The sequence below is a fragment of the Pygocentrus nattereri genome, chromosome 22 (assembly GCF_015220715.1).
Source record: "Pygocentrus nattereri isolate fPygNat1 chromosome 22, fPygNat1.pri, whole genome shotgun sequence".
Lineage (NCBI taxonomy): Eukaryota > Metazoa > Chordata > Actinopteri > Characiformes > Serrasalmidae > Pygocentrus > Pygocentrus nattereri.
Window position 1 is genome coordinate 33,368,325 of NC_051232.1, and position 17,559 is coordinate 33,385,883.

General features: G+C 43.3%; 1 protein-coding gene across 1 annotated transcript; it reads right to left on the reverse strand.

Moving 5' to 3' along the window:
* Positions 1 to 1,068: 1,068 nt before the first annotated feature.
* On the reverse strand, positions 1,069 to 15,915 carry lgi1a (leucine-rich, glioma inactivated 1a). Its single transcript, XM_017685712.2, has 8 exons — positions 15,550 to 15,915; positions 14,709 to 14,780; positions 11,545 to 11,616; positions 9,904 to 9,975; positions 3,702 to 3,773; positions 3,438 to 3,607; positions 3,180 to 3,344; positions 1,069 to 2,551 (listed from the first exon to the last, which is right to left on the reverse strand). The coding sequence occupies exons 1-8, from the start codon at positions 15,735 to 15,737 to the stop codon at positions 1,734 to 1,736; spliced, it is 1,629 nt and encodes a 542-aa protein (XP_017541201.1). The 5' UTR covers positions 15,738 to 15,915; the 3' UTR covers positions 1,069 to 1,733.
* Positions 15,916 to 17,559: the final 1,644 nt, after the last annotated feature.

A 17,559-nucleotide genomic window follows, 5' to 3' on the forward strand; every position in this document is an offset into this window, starting at 1 on the left:
ATGCCCATGCTGAAGAAGAGTTATCTCACCTGAATAGGCCAGAGTTGACTTTCGCTCGGGAAACGTCTCTGTAAACTTTACGTTTTATTCAAAAAGATTTTATTCAAGGCAGCTGTTTTCTTTTGGCTCGCCTCTCATTTTTCAAACGGCATCAGGCTGATCGCTGGAATATTGGCTGTTTCTGTCTGAATAAAGTACTGAAAGGATCACTGGGTTTTCCCTTGTACTTTCCAGTTGGTACAGATGTGAATGTGTTTGTAGAGTAACTTTAGACTTAAATTGACGAGTAATGAGTTTGAGAGAAGTAATTGGTCATTTGTAATGGATTACCTTATTGAGTAACTATCCCAGCACAGATTTGTATGAAATTTATGTAGGCCTAATCTTTCAGATAAACACAAACCTACTACACAAGAAAATCGCTCATTATAAAACAAATCCTAGCCTGACCTGAGCCTGATGTTGTACACGGAAAAACGGCACAAAACCCAATATTTGTCGGGCTTGGATTTGGGTGCAGACCTTTAGAGAGCAAATAGTGTCTTGCATACATATTTTGCTGATGGTACAGCTTTAAAACTCACCAAGTAAGAGGAGAATAATTTCAAAGAAACATCTGTCAAAGATGCAGAAGTGCTTATGCATTGCATCTATAACTTTTATTCCTTTGTGATGCAGCATCCCCCCCAAAGGATGAGGAACGAGACGTTCCCACAGGCAAGAGTAACTGAGCTATATACATCTTCGGCAACACTCTTGTAAGAGCATGGATCCTTCATGAACATGTCCTTTCCTGTTGATCATCTGAGGCAACAAGGCCAGTATTGTCTGTGTGTGTTAACACATCACTGCCAAGGAGTTGCAGGCAGTGCTCGAGTGCCTAGACTGTTTATTATTTAATTCTCACATAAATACACAGACATGAACTGTAGTTGTGTTAATTATTAAAATGTAATTTATATTTTTGGTATCTACCATAAACGTGATTTTCCCTGACCATCAAGCGAGCCATTGCTTTATCCTTTCGGGTTATTCCTTATTTTAAAAAAGGCGTAAAATTAAACACAGTATTGATTTACGTTTTTATTCAAAGTTAAAACCATGGCTTCGGTCTTGACCTTTGGCTTCCAAATAATGCAGGCATGATGAATTGCATACATGTGTGGCAAATGTGTTGGTCCATTAGATGTCATAGTAGCACTACTCGCGAGTCAGAATCGAACTGTTACTGGATCTTGTTGAGAAAAACAGTGTCATTAGTTGCGTTGTTCGAGGTTTACAGATCATACAAACCAACATCGATAAAAACGTGTATTTCAAAATGTTCTCATATCAAATTCTTCTACTAGCATGGCCCTACTTCTTACAAAACGCATAATACATATTCGATTCAGTTTAGAAATGGAAAGAGATGGAAAAAGTGTAAACACTTAATTTGGCAGATTTACTTGTTTGAAACAGGTTAATAAATAGAATAAAATGTGTATCTTCAGTAGCTCTATTTACAACAATCACCAAAATCTGCAAATACAGAAACTTATAGTGAAGAAAAGAGTACACTGAGTTAAGTGTTAGAGCATGGCTTAACAAGATGGACATTTCAAGCGATGGTGGACATCCTGATGGCTATACCTACTGAAAGGCATTGTCATGCATGTAGTCTGCTACCCAAGTCCTCCGTTCTCAAGCTATCGAGTATTACTGCTTTGTCAGTATTGCTCCCCTTCCCACATTCAATCACTCAAGTCAAGGATCAAGTGTTCATATATCCGAGTTTGCCCCTTGAAACTGGAAGCGAGGAGGAACTTCCGGTTGTCGATGGAAACGAGGGAGAATGCTCTGGGAGCCTGGATGTTCAGCTCTTGGAAGTGAATGAACTGGCCTTTCTTGGTGTCCCAGCGGTAGACCTGGGTGAAGGAGTAGTCGCTTCCCAGGATGGCGTACTGCCAGTTGTCCACAGAAAAAGGCTGGAAGACCATGGAGCCTCTTGACGGCATGGTCTGGATCTCGTTGAACATGTTCCCGTCCCACTTCATCACCTTGGAGTCGCCAATGAAGCGCGTCAGGCAGACATACAGCTCGACCTTGACCTTGAAGTGTTTGACTGCATAAACGTCCTCCATCTCTGGGATATCCGTGCGGCGGTCAAACAGCTTGGTTGTCTTGTTCCATTGGTAGATGACCGGCCGCTGGGAGCTGCTGGACAAGATCAGGTGCGGCTTGCCGGAGATTTCCAGGTACTCCACGTCAGTGTCGCGATACCACGGGTGCAAAGACTGGTGGGAGTAGAAGCCATTGCCATTCCACTTGTAGACGGTGGTGGAACCAGCTTTAGAGCTGTCAGCGATGATGAAGAATGACTCACCGTCCACCCGGAAAATCTCCACATCATTGGGCTTTCGTATTTTCAGAATGTCAATGTCTTGGATTTTGATGAATTTATTGGCAGAGATGTCTCTCTTGTAGATGTGCGAGCCGCCGAAGAGCTGCGCTACTATGATGAACAGTTGGTTGTCAATTTCCAGAGGTTTGCAGATGACTGTTGAAGTGCCTGTTAAGGAAACAATTAATAAGCCATATGAGATTTGTGGAAGTTTTGATTACAAATGCTGGTTGTTTCTTGGCAAATGTTGCTAACTACATATACAACAGATACAAAAAATAGCGGATTATCCACAGTACTGTGTAAAAACAGAGACCTTATAAACGAAGAGACCAGCCAGTGGTTGAAAGCTCAGTTCCACCCCTCAAGAAGCTGAGCCAATCAGCCAATGCTTGCTACGCCTCGATTGGGGAAAGTCCCCCTCATTTTGGGGATCTGCGCAAGTAGCAGCAACAATCTGAAAAAATGTTTTTTGGGCGTAGCTGAGCCAAGCGTTACAAACTACCTATGAGGTTTTTGTCTGATTTTATCAGTGATTTCTAATTTGTTTTTTGAGACGGTAATTTGGCCTTCAGTTTTTAATATTTAGGTCTGTTCCCATTCAACAGCTGGAAATAACTGCCCGGCGGCGTTGCAGGATGGCTGCTAAATGAACAGACTTTCCTATAAAGACTTTGGCAAAAATCAGAGACCACAGTACTATAGGACATCTCATTTTGACTCTTTTTTGCACACCGTCCTCTCAAATTAATTAATCAACAAGGTGACATCCACAACTGATCAGCAAGTCACTTACTTGTTATATTGTCGAAATTCCGAAATTCCATTTGAACGTGGTCCCATTCCATGAAGCTACATCTTCCGGTGAAAGGCTGGGCAAACACTACATACTGGTCGCCACCAAAGGTGAACGCTTCCACTGAAATGGACTGGAATTCGAGAGACTTCAGCAATGAGAAATCTGTGGGGAAAAAAAGGTAGTGTAATATCGTGATCTAACACCTTATTCACGGGATGTATATTTAGTAAATACTCCATAAAACAGTGAACTGACCTGTTGTTATGCAATCAAACGACTGTAGAGTGAGATCGTTAATTTTCTTTCCTTGATACGGAGGAGGACTGTTGCAGTATATCTGGTCTATGGTTGCATTTGTGTGGTAAATCCAGTCCACCAGCCATTTCAGTTTGCAGTCACAGCTGAAAAGATTACCTCTCAAGTCCCTGCACAGCACACAGTGGTGGACAGTTTTATCATTAGTCCGTCTTTCATAACATGTTGTTCTTGTATATTAATTTTTTTATAAAAAACACATACACTTTTGTCAAAGCTTCCATTCCCTTAAAAAGATCTTTCGGTAGAGACTCCAGGTTGTTGTAGGCAAGGCTCCTGTGAAGAGACGAATGAAAAAATGTTCAGAATACATGAACAAAGTAATCCACTGGTTTTGTGCAACAATTCATTTTATATGCAAATAAAAATAGCTTTTAAATAGCTTAGTAATTCTTATAAATAACATGTTATGAACATCTTCCCATTTATGTTTCACTTTTCAGGAACTCCCTGTTTCACTGGGATATAAATATGAGGTGACACAGAGGCCAAATTCCCTTAATGTCCATAGTTTGTTGATGTCAACAACATGCAGATCTGTAGGGGCAAGAGACTTTGATGCACAAATGTCTTTTTTTTATTTAAATTAACTATTTTGTTTAAAGCCACATTAGTCATGTCTTGGGATTTGGAGACCTCTCTGGTGGAAATGTGCAACTGCATGCACTGTGCAGAAGAACGTTTTGTAACGTGGGTTGCGCTTTGGTCCCCTTCCCCGAGGAGATGAATCTGATGATTGAAAGGGAATTCAAACGGTCAAAACTTGGGGAAGGATGCGTTTTCTGAGGATGAGTGAATTATCTACTACTGTCATCATATCTTCATCAGTATCATGTTAATTTTGGGATCATTTGAGGCCTAAACATCAAGCCAGACCTTTGCGTGTGACATTAATACATAAAAGAGGTATAACGTGGTCTTAAAATGTCCCTCTAAATCCGTCTCGACACGTGCATTATTATTATTTTCAAGGTTAACTCAGACACACATTTTTGCATATTTATTTTTCTCCTGACTCAGTGATGCTGCTTCTGTCAGCTTTAACGAAAAACAGCACATAGAGCAACAACAGTGGTTCAACTCGGATGACAAGCAATGTTAGTCAAACAGCTGTAAACAAAACCTTCCACTCTGATTGTTCCTCTCCTGTATCTCAAATCATTTTGGGTGAGAAACTACTAAGTAAGTACGCATAGATTAAAAATAATTCATAATAATTAAATTATTATTAATTTAAAAAGTTCAAACAACCAGAGTTCTAGTGAACCTGTGTGGAAGAGGCCGTGGCCCTGAGGAGGGCTAGAGAGGGTCATGGTTTGAGTTTGGCAGAAGACTGTGTCACCAAGTCTCCAAAACTACAATTAGATGCCATCTCTGTTCCAACAAACTAGCTGGAAAGCGTGCGAGAAGAAAGCCCTTTCCTTCACCGAACCACACTGGACTAGAACTGGGTTTTATGGTCAGATGAGACAAATAAGAGTTTTTTTTGACAAGAAAAGATGGAAGAATTTTACATTTATGACAAAAGAAATGTGGTAAATCCCAATAAACTCCAGCTGAATGTTTTATTTGGCAATTACAGACACAAGCTGGACCCATCTGCGGTTCATCACAGTGCCTGTCGCTAATGAGGCCTCTCTTTTCAGTCTGCTGAGCTAAAGTGCCTGTTGGGTACTTGGAGTACTTTTGGTCATGCTGTAGCGAGGAAGGAGATGACGCAATGCGCCCTGCACAAGTCCTTATTTTTGAAGCGCAATCATCCCTGTGGTGACGTGCCAGCCTAGCCACGGATCTAATGATGGTGATAAATACAACCAGTCTAGCTTTAGTGTTACTCTCATCTCAGATATCCAACAAAACCATAAAGAAAACAGCAATTATATTTTTATTCATCACAAATTTTTTTTTTCTTTTCAGGCAGAGAATAGTAGCCAAAGTGGCATAAAGCTGTTCTCCATTTTTGTCGTTTTTCAGTTTTTGTCATAATTTGAAAGTGTCTGTCGTCCTTTACTCGTCTGTAAGACTCACGATGAATGGACCGAAAGACACGGCTCAGAGTTACCTGGAAAAGTGTCTGGTTCCATTGACTTACATTGAAAGTAAAGTTGTTTTTTTCCTTCTCTTCTGTAAATTTTCCGTTTTGGAGATGCGAGGTTTCCTCAGCTTCCTTGCTAACTTTAGTTGTTCTCATCATCTGAAGAGCCTCTCCCTTGTAAAGATGTTTGAGGCCAGTTACTCCAGTTATACAGCTGCAGTAAGATATTCAGTGTAATGCCTTCTAATGCTCTGCGTTTTGCGATTACCAGCTAGCAAGCAAGCAGATAGATAGATAGATAGATAGATAGATAGATAGATAGATAGATAGATAGATAGATAGATAGATAGATAGATAGATAGATAGATAGATAGATAGATAGATAGATAGATAGATAGTTAAGGGTGGAGAGCCCTCTCTGGGGCGGGGATAGGGTGGAGAGCCCTCTCTGGGGCGGGGATAGGCTCTTGCCTCAAGTGGAGGAGTTCAAGTATCTTGGGGTCTTGTTCACGAGTGATGGTACAAGGGAGCGGGAGATTGACAGGCGGATTGGTGCTGGGTCAGCAGTGATGCGGGCTCTTTACCGGTCTGTTGTGGTAAAGAAAGAGCTGAGCCATAAGGCAAGGCTCTCGATTTACTGGTCGATCTACGTTCCCACCCTCACCTGTGGTCATGAGCTTTGGGTAATGACCGAAAGAACGAGATCGCGAATACAAGCGGCCGAAATGAGTTTCCTCCGCAGGGTGTCTGGACTCTCCCTTAGAGATAGGGTGAGAAGTTCGGTCATCCGGGAGGGACTCGGAGTAGAGCCGCTGCTTCTCCACGTCGAGAGGAGCCAGCTGAGGTGGTTCGGGCATCTGGTTAGGATGCCTCCTGGACGCCTGGGGGAAAGGGAGGTCTGGGCCTCATTGCTTAGGATGCTGTCCCCGTGACCCGAACCCCAGAGAAGCAGAAGACAATGGATGGATGGATGGATGGGTGGGTGGATAAATAAATAAATAAACTCAGCCTGCTCCCCTGCTGTCGCATGGCTAAATGACGCGAGTAAGCACGTTTACAGCAAACGTTGCGATGGTTAAAATGTAGAACTTTGGCTAGAATGGCAAAGGTGAAGGATTCCTGAATTGTACAAAATGGGTCTAATATAATAAAGACCTATTTGTTCTTGCAGTTGCTGTGGACTGCTGATTACTTACAATCAGTGCAATCAGCCGACATTATGATTAATTAAAGTAATCAGTCTTCATGATGGCTAATTAAGTTATGATTATGTAGATAATTGCAGACATAACTATAAAACACCACTTCTTACGAATGAGCTGCCATTCTTAGTAGAAGAGCGGATGGGGTACCTCTGTTATCGACGTCTTAATGTTATTCACTTTATAAGGCTTGAATACAGTCGACGAGAAGTTACGCTTCCATCCTTCACTGATCAGCGACAGCCTAACACTTTAATATAGGCTACATAACACCTACATTAGCCTTTCATGCCAAGTGAAATAACCCCCATAAACATTCAGAAAGGCTTACTTCAACAGCAGCTGTCAGACCACCAATGTATATTTATATATCTCGCTGCTGTCGGAACAAAACCTCCAAAATAGTAACTTTACAGGAGACATTAGTTTCAATGCATGTCAATGGAACCAGAATTTTTCCAAGTCATTTTTGCCCGTTTATTCTGGTCCATCCTTCATGAAATTTACACACAATATAAAGGCCAACGAGTATTTTCAAATTAACAAAAATGGACATACAAGGTTTTTTTTCCGGCAACAGAAATATGTGTGTGTGTGTGTGTGTCTGTGTGTGTGTCTGTGTGCATACATACATATATGAATAATCTACATAGAGGAAACATTTCATTGCATATTTCTCTTTTTCTACATCATTTCGACACACCAGCTCAAATTGCTATTTAAATCCATTTTAACTTAAATATGTGTCAAGCAGGGTAATTAGTTTTGAAATTTTCATTAGTTTTTATTTTTATTTATTTTTATTTTGATTTTTGTTTTCAGGGTTTTTTATGTGTATTAATACAGTACTTTAAGTTTTGTTTTCAGAAAATTTCAGAAAATTAATTGTAAATTAAATGTAATTTCAGAAAATTAACCATTTTACGTTAGTTTTTACTTAGGTTCAGTTCTAGTTCTCAGTGTTACGATGGTCTCTGTTGATAGCAGGTTATCTGATAAGAGTAAAATCTAAACAGCCGACTGAGCTCAGCACAGCTCCAAGTTCCCTTAAAGAAAGCCGAACGCAGAAGAGCTGCACTTCTTAACTCTCATTCACGCAACTAAACCAAAGGCGTTTTGCTTTGGTTAGTTGTGCAGTGGACAATGTAGCTTTAATATAATGTTCGTGTTTTTGACATCATTTTTTTCACTGCTTCTTTTCATTTTAGTCATAGGTTTAGTGAAGTATAATAAATCTGGTGTCTATTGGTTGGTTAGTGTAGTGGTTAACACCTCTGCCTTCTACGCTGTAGACTGGGGTTCAATCCCCACCTGGGTAGCCACCCTACACTATACCAATAAGAGTCCTTGGGCAAGACTCCCAACACCACCTTGGCCTCCCTGTGTAAAACAATCAAATTTTAAGTTGCTCTGGATAAGAGCGTCAGCCAAATGCCGTAAATGTAAATGTAAATATTGATGTAGCTTCACAAGTGCTACACTTAAGTGTTGTCGTCTCCAGGGCTGGTTGTACTTACAGAGCTGTATCACATCATGTGCTCCTACGTACATCAGCTACTTGTGATTAAATACAGTAGTTATATGTCCAGTCCTAATACTTGGAGCACATGGACGTACCATTAGTCAGAGCTTGTGCAGACATGCTTTCCTCCTCTGCGAAGCCTCATTTGTCTCAATGAGGGCTTAATAATGAGCCAATGAGTGTTACATCAGAAAAGACATTCATTGCTACAGTGCTGTGGTTCTCCAGGACTGGAGTCTGGTAACACTGTCGTAACACTGTCTAAACCGGCATTTTTAAAACTTCTACATAATTAGATGGTTAAAATGTTGGTTTGGTGTTTCTAGAGAAACTTACAGACTCAGAGCTGTTCACAGTGGTGGTGATAGGAACCAGACGTCCACCTCTAAAAGCTCCTCACAGACAGACAGTACAAGGGAATGGTTACAGACACACTGCCTGACGTCTGAGACGATAGTTTTCAGAAGGTTTATGTCTAAAACGTGTATTTTCTTACAGTCCATTTATAGTGGGGGGATATGTGTAGTGCTCTGAGGCAAAAATGGTCCACAAATGCTTGTTTTTTCAGATCAAAACCACTATTTTATCATTTTATCTATGCAGATTAGATTAGTTTACTTGGCTGTAATAAAGTTTTAGACGTAATGAATGGCAATATAATGACCGCAGGACGAGTGGGTTTCTAGTGGGTTGTATTTTCTACGAACTGGCATAAAATAGTCGTTGCTGTTTGCACGTTTGAATGTAAAGTAAAGCTTTATGTCCGTAGCCTTTATGATCAGTCTTCACTTTTCTGACTGTTTTATTTCTCTTATTTTCCTAAAGCCCTCCACTGTAGAGCTGGAGACTTTTTCCAAAGCACCCGTCATGCTGCGATTTGTGAAGTGTCTAATACGGGTGTAGCAGTCAAAAACCTTTTGTCTGGAAAATCGGAGCGATGTGAAAAGATCAGACCCCCACTCAGCAGGTAACTCGGCCTGTAATTTTCTCATGGGAGGAGAAAGCCCCCTTGTAAACTTAATCCCATCTGAATAGGGCTTTAGATGATTGCTGCTTATTTCCTCTTTTGGGGGACTCAGCTCAGAGAAAGGGAGGGTCTGTAGGCTCTAGTGTCCATGTCCAGTACCCTCCAAGCTAATCACCCCACCACCCAAAGAGGAACCTGGAACGCGGCCCATTGGATTCCCCCGGGGCGCCAATCAGGGATTCCACATGGTGTGCTTCTCCTGACGTATATAGGCAATCTGTTCACCGATGTGTCACTCAGGAGCTCCTAATTTGATGCGATTGGTTAGAAAGCTGTGGTTGTGTAATGCCCTGTGTGTTACAGCAATGGGAATAATCATCAAACATCTGCTGAGGTTTTGTCTTGTTGCCAGGGCGCAAGAATAAAACGACTTGGGGCGGCTTCCAGCACTCGGTGCTGTTTTGGGGAGCTTTAAAACGAGGCTTGTTAGGGACACGATTCCAAGATGAAAATTGACAGCAGATTTCATCTGAGAGCTTTCTCTCTAAGCCTCCCTGGAAACTTCAAATCCTATCAGGATGAATTTCTCTTGTTTTGGTGCTTTTTCCTGGAGAGCCTTTTGAAGAAACATAGTGAGCCTCGTCCAGAACATAACATGTTGCATAATATCCAGTACTCACAAGTGTATTAGGGACTTGAGACCTCGGAAGGCGAAAGGTGATATGGATTTGATCTGATTATTTTCAATAAACCTGTAAAAGAAAGAACAAACAAACAAACAAACAAACAAAAACACTGAATATTTATGCATCTTAAATGTAGCGTCTTGCAGGGCCAGATGTGATCTCGTAACAAGACCACACATCTGGGAACAACTTGGTAAGCTTTTGCTGTTGGGTTGCGGCAACATCCACCAGAATTAGGGACAAGCCCCTTTAAAAACCACCCCCAGACTCCTGGAGTCTGCTTATTTAACATCCAGAGCACGATAAAACCAACAAAAACAAGCCAGCAAAACGATCATTAGCGATTGGAACTGGTTTTCCATTACAAGATGTACCGTTTGGTTTAGCTCCTTGTAAACCCTCAGGATGGGAGCTTGAGTGGAGAATTTACAGCCATGGTAACTTACATTACATCGGTGGGCTAACGACAGGCTTGTTGTCCATTATAAAACGGATAGTCTGATTGGCTGAGCTGCGTTCGACGCCTTTGTAAAAATCCACAATACACGCACATCTACGACCGCCTCACAGCATCTCTGCATCGCTGCGCCACAGCACGACAAACCCCTGTGCTGTTAACGGAATAATCTCTTGACTGTAATGCTGCTCGTATGGACCACTGAGTGTACTGAGGGAGTAAAACCCGGTTCTGAGTGGCTGACAACTTATGTTCTTAACAGAACCGGGCTGGTCAGCTGGCTAAGAGGCTAAAAGATGGCTCCATCATTAAAATCACAGGCCTGAATTAAAACCTCCATGCTTCAGTCAGTAGTCGCGTCAACCCCAGACTGAATCCTAAACGGCTCCATATTCCCTAAATAGTGTTCTAGCTATGAAACGACCGTTTCTTAGCCGTATTTTGCTCTGTTGGGCTGCAGGATCCAGTATTTAAACTCCTGCATAGTGCACTATGTAGGGAACAGGGAGCTGTTTCAGATTCAGCCCCAGCGTGAGAAGAGAGGCGCCACTGGACCGTGCTAAATAAGACTCACGGTGGTAATTTGGTGACCAGAAAGTACTTAAAAAGCAAAGAATTTACGTTAAACAGTGCTGCGATATCACATGTTAATTGTTATATGACAAAATGTAAAAAAAAACGTTATTCTCCTCATTTAGTGGTCCATGGTCGCTTGGCAACAATACCACAAGCTAAAGGAAGTAGACTTGTTGGAATGCTTATGTCGATTGTTATTAATAATAACTAAAATCCGCTTGCGTCGTGCCTAACAACACTATTCCCCGTGATCAAATCGCGGTAACGCACAGCCTTCCGTGGCTTACTGCTTTACTGAAGTGTTGTCAAGCACACCCCCCCCTCCCCTCCACACCCCCCCTTTAGTTTGAGCTCCACCTTCACAATGGTGTTGCATCATTTCTCAGATCCCACCCTAATAAGATTCCCCACCCACATTATGCCCTGAATTTCTCATGCTTGGCCCCAGTCGTTCTCATTACAAGATCATGTCTGGCCCTGCATGACTACGTCATAGTAGTTTGGATTCCAAGAGTCTCTCGTAAAAGTTATTCCAGGCATACAGACAGGAACAGTGGTCGTCCGTAAAAACCAAGCAGATGAAAGATGAAAAGCAGACTTACAGGTATTCCAGATGTGGAAGACCAAGGAAGGCATCCTCATTTATAGAATCGAACATATTGGCTGTGAACAGGCTAAAGAAACGACAAGCACAAAGCAGATATTGGATTAGAGATGTCACAGCATCAGCAGCAATTCTACACTGTGTCCAAAAGTTTGTAGACACCAGGACTGGACTGCAGCAGGTTTGCGCAAGTTTATAAGTTTGTGCGTAAAGTCTTTACCAAGTCCTTAGTTACACTAGTTAGTCCCAAACTATCCTTACGCTGAATTTGGCTGCACTGAAAATCCTTGAATGAAAAGTCTTGTCTTAGCTAGCAGCAACTAACGCGTACGTCGCTCTGATGTGACAATAACGTTTTCAGAACCCGCGAGTTCGGCCGTTTGGGCTGCTGAGTCTCACTGAGCTGGAGCTGTGAGTGTTTAGCTTCATGCTCGGAGTTTAAACCAGGATGATGATTAGAGCTGTGAGGAAAATCACAGCGTATACCGTTCACAGTTTTTAGCTCGGTTCACCAAAAAAGGTCATGTTTTTGGTCTTTTGACATGGTTTCTGACGGCTTCCCCAACACTTACACCTGCTGAGGGGGGTGTAAATGTTTACAATTAGAGCATTTGACGCTCTTATCCAGAGAGACTCACAATTTGATCCTTTTACACAGGAGGTGTTAGGAGTCTTGCCCAAGGACTCTTATTGGTTTAGTGTAGGGTGGTTACCCAGGCGGGGCACTGAACCCCAGTCTACAGTGTAGAAGGCTGAGGTGTTAATCACTACACCAAACCAGTAACGACTAAACGCAACGTTAAAATTAGTGCAGCTCGTTCTCATTTAGTAGTGATGAATCTGATCTTAGTAAACACTGACATTACAAGCAGCCGACGCTGAACTTGAGCAGAGCTGGTGAAACCGGCCGCTGCTCACCCAGTGTTACAGGAGGACTCTCGCCAAATGAAAAATGCAGCCATATCTCCATCTGCTGTAAGCTTCTCCAGTCTCTGCAGTCTTAGGAGTGAGATTTGGTTTAAAGACTTTAAGTTGATTTTTTTGACTGCTGTCTGGCCAAAGCAGACGGAGGCCTGCTAGGAAGCCCAATATGGCATCTTTTTTTATTGGCCTCTACATCAGTGGACTTCTTTATCAGCATGGTGGGGATTCCCCACGCTTCGATTGCCCCTTTATTATGGAGTTTAGCCTCTGCTGTTCTGGGAAGGCTTTACACTGGACGTTGAACATTGCTGTGAGGGTTTGTATGAACATTAGCGAGGTCAGGTACTGACATTGGTCAGTTCTGGATCACTCCAGCTCATCCCAAAGGTCCTGGATGGAGCTCCATCACTCCAGAGAACACAGCTCCACTGCTCCACAGCCTAATGCTGCAGGGGGCTTTATACCCCTCTAGCCATGGCATTGGGCATGGAGACCTTAGGCTCATGTGTGGCATCAAATTCTATTGGTCAATGCTTTTCTATGGACGACAGTGTGAGCAGGTGGTGCTCAAAAAGTAGCTGGATTCACTAATGAACAGGGTGTCTGGACTCTTTTGGACATGCAGTCTATCTCTAAGGCTGGAAAGCTTCTCTTCTGTACTGCGTCTACACAATACAACAATACGTCCAATCTGTACTATACAAAACATGACTGTTCTGTGGACCAGCTGGTTCTGGATTCAGAAATATACCAGTTCTATTTGGCATAACCATGCCATTACAAGCCATAGTGGTTGGTATAGCTTGGTGGGTAACATCTCTGCCTTCCACACTGTAGGCTGGGGTTCAAGCCCTGCCTGGGCAAACGCCCTACACTATACCAATAAGAGTCCTTGGGCAAGACTCCCAACGCTACCTAACGCCTACCTGTGTAAAATGATCAAACTGTAAGTCGCTCTGGATAGGAGCGTCAGCCAAATGCCGTAAATGTATAAATCCCATATCCTACCTTTTTTATTTATTTTTTTCCCCTTGTGGCCTTGGGCTGGGCAATATGACAGTATTTATTGTTATTGTGATAAATAATGTCACAAAAACGATACGAAATGCTTTTCTGAACATACTGTGTTTATCCTCAGTGCTTGTAGACACCGCCCAACTGCATGTTTCATTATAAAGAGAGCAAAATTAGGCCTGTTTAGCTGGATTTGGTGCAGCACAGTATGACAAATACCAAATATACATCACTGTATCCAGTTTTTTATAATAATTTTATAAAAATGTAATTTTATAATGTAGCCCCACTGGCTCTTTTATTTCTGCTCCAGCAGATCAGATGTTTGTAAAAATAAATGATGTGGCGTATCGTGTATCGTGAAAAGGCCTCGTGATATTCGGTTTTCGCCACGTCGCCCACCTCTGCTGGTGCTGCACAGACAACACTTGTGTGATTTTATCTGCCGCTGCTCACCGTCCATCTACACATGACCTCTCTTTTTCCCTCAGGGCAACCTTTTCCGAGTTTTCCTGACGGATCTGTGGGGCGTGATGCACGATCAGCCTGTCGAGGGATGTTTTATACCGTACACAGTGGTTCGGGCACATTGGCACCTCGGCATTTTTCCGTGCTTTTGTGTCCGCCTTGTTATCGCCTTGTCCTGCGTTGTCAGCTTTAAACTTCATTTACGTCGCCAATCAACTGGAAGCACCTCTTAATGACGTATGCATGCACGAGGCCGTACCACGCTGACAAAGCATTAGTTCATAGGTTACTGTCTACCCCTCTTACACACACCCAACGCCCCCCCGCCAACCCCCCGTTTTACTGCCTGAGTGCGGAGCGCTAGCAAATGATCCATGATAAACGATGGCCTGGTGGCTGGGAAGCTGTGCCTTATTTAACAGGCTGCTGTTTCTGCGCCTTTATGACCGACAGATTTAAATGAGCTCTTTTCTGATTGGCCGCCCTCAGTCCAGGCTCAAACCCTCCTTACAGCTTCGGCGTGAACGGGCCGTGTGAATTTTCATATGTGGGCTTTACAGACTGCGGAGTCAAACTTTGTGCCTATTGTTTTGTTTGAGGACTGTTTTCCATGGTATGGTCCCTCGTGCCGTTCTACCTAATCTGTTCTGCCAGCCTGAAAGGAGAAGGGGGGTTAATGAGAACATGGCGATCATTAGGCTACTCGGTACAGTGGCAGCATCAATAACGGTCAGCTTATCTGAACGTGGACCTTACAGGAGGTGCAGCGCCGGTGTGTGGCTGAAGCTCTCCTTGGGGATTTCACTGAAGCCGGACTTCACGAACGATCTTGGAAGGCAAGAGAAGAAAAGCAGAAGCATTTTGTTACACCGCAAATACACAAGTGTGGGAAACTAATGGCCATACATGCACACACACACACACACATATATATATATATATATATATAATGTTATATATTGCTATCCTGTGTTTTATATAATGAGGGAAACAGGAAGAGGCCAGGCTCGTCATAAACAGGCTGGTTTATGTACCAGTGTTATATATAATGGACATATATCCACAATAAATGGATCTCATCTAAACTCTCTGTCTTGTATATGAATCTCATGCAAGAATTTTAAAGCCAAAAAATCTGCATGATATGCACCGGCAGGATACATGCAAAAAGACTTATATATAATTATATTATATATATATAATATGCAGCTAATATATGAGTAATAACCCATAAAAACATTAATATGGCATTGTTTTGATCAATGATACATGCGTTTTCCATGCGTATATGTGCGTATATGTTTATGTATGATGGCTGAAATATATACGTTCCATATTTGATCCATTTCCAATAAGTTTGCATATACGTCACGTGGATGGTCCGTATGTGACTGATACAGATCGTCCATAAGGGGAGTCCATGCATGCTAATGTAAGTCCTATATCAGGTCTCCCAGTGGGCTGCCGCCTGGCTACGGTCTCCACCACAACAGGAGGCTGTCAGTAGAAAGCGCGCGGCTGTCTGTGGCCCCTGCGGACGGGCGGACGGACAGACGGACGGGCGGAGGTACGGATGAATAAGCGCGCGGGCACTCACAGTGAGATGACATCCGACGGGAAGCTCCGGGGAATCGTGCCCCTGTTGGCGCACAAGGCGTTATCTTTGGTGCATGTGCAGGACGGGGGGCACCGAGGCAGTATCTTGCGGCTGTCGACCACCACCAGCAGAGAGGCCAGCCAGAGAAAGGCGAGGAACCTTCCCAAGACCCCCTCGGAGCGTCCCATCCTTCTCAGTGACCCGTGCGTGTCCAATATTCCTGAGCATGAAACAGATTTTCAGTGCGGGGCGATGAAACCGCGCGGATCCCGCAGCCTTTACTCCCTTTTCTCTCGGAGCGCGGCGGCGGCGGGGCACAGCGCGAGCACACGCTGCTGTCTCTTTTCTTGCTCCTTCTCTCCACCCGTATTCGGGAGAAACCCCGCCTGCTGCGCACGGATTGGCCAGCGGGGCAGCGCGTCCTGCGCTGCGATTGGCTGACGGTTCGTCTTCGCAGTCTCGGCTGGCTGTACAACTGCTGAGGCCGGACGAGCAGCACCAGAGCCTCTTCCTATTTCCCTCATTATATAAAACACAGGACTGCTGAACAGCAGAGGGCGCCTGCGAGCGAGGCCTCAGTGAAGGAAGCTAATTGGCTAAAAATGGAAGGTTAAAATAGTTTCTAATCACTCGCCCCTAACTTTCCTTTCATTTTAGAACGTAGAAAGACCTGTTTCACTAAGCGTTCTACTGCTGAGAGCTGATTGGTTAGCGTTACTGCTACTGAGAGCTGATTGGTTAGCGTTACTGCTACTGAGAGCTGATTGGTCGGCGTCACTGCGACTGAGAGCTGATTGGTCTGCGTTACTGTTCATGAGAACTAATTGGTTAGAGTTACTACTACTGAGAGCTGATTGGTTAGTGTTACTGCTACTGAGAGCTGATTGGTTAGTGTTACTGCTACTGAGAGCTGATTGGTTAGTGTTACTGTTACTGAGAGCTAATTGGTTAGTGTTACTGATACTGAGAGCTGATTGGTTAGTGTTACTGCTACTGAGAGCTGATTGGTTAGTGTTACTGCTACTGAGAGCTGATTGGTTAGTGTTACTGCTACTGAGAGCTGATTGGTTAGAGTTACTGCTACTGAGAGCTGATTGGTTAGTGTTACTGCTACTGAGAGCTGATTGGTTAGCGTTACTGCTACTGAGAGCTGATTGGTTAGCGTTACTGCTACTGAGAGCTGATTGGTTAGTGTTACTGCTACTGAGAGCTGATTGGTTAGAGTTACTGCTACTGAGAGCTAATTGGTTAGTGTTACTGCTCCTGAGAGCTGATTGGTCGGCGTTACTGCGACTGAGAGCTGATTGGTCAGCGTTACTGCTACTGAGAGCTGATTGGTCGGCGTTACTGCGACTGAGAGCTGATTGGTCAGCGTTACTGCTACTGAGAGCTGATTGGTCAGCGTTACTGCTACTGAGAGCTGATTGGTCGGCGTTACTGCGACTGAGAGCTGATTGGTCGGCGTTACTGCGACTGAGAGCTGATTGGTCAGCGTTACTGCTACTGAGAGCTGATTGGTTGGCGGTACTGCTACTGAGAGCTGATTGGTCGGCGGTACTGTTACTGAGAGCTGATTGGTTAGTGTTACTGCCACTGAGAGCTGATTGATTGGCGAACAGAGCAGCTCATTGGCTATTTGTCATGAACGTACATGAGGTGTTGTTTTACACTCCTATAACTCGGGTTTGAAAGCTCTTTAAAATGTACCAGTGGTGTTAAAATGTTTTGTGCTGCTCTGTGTTCAGGAAATGACTGCATTAGTTTATATTAAAATGTTTAAGCGTTTATAAAATATGATTTTGCTCCATTTTAATCCATTCATTAAAAGGGAGCGCCCTCTAGTGTTGAGAAACCTGAAAGACATTACAGAGTGGCAGTTCTCTTCACTGCAAGTTCTCTGGCAACACGACTGAATTTCTAATGAAAACAGCTCAGCTGCCACTCAAAGTCTTTTGGGTCTGAAATGAGCGATGATGTGAAGCTTTTGTGCAAAAACATTATTTGTATTTT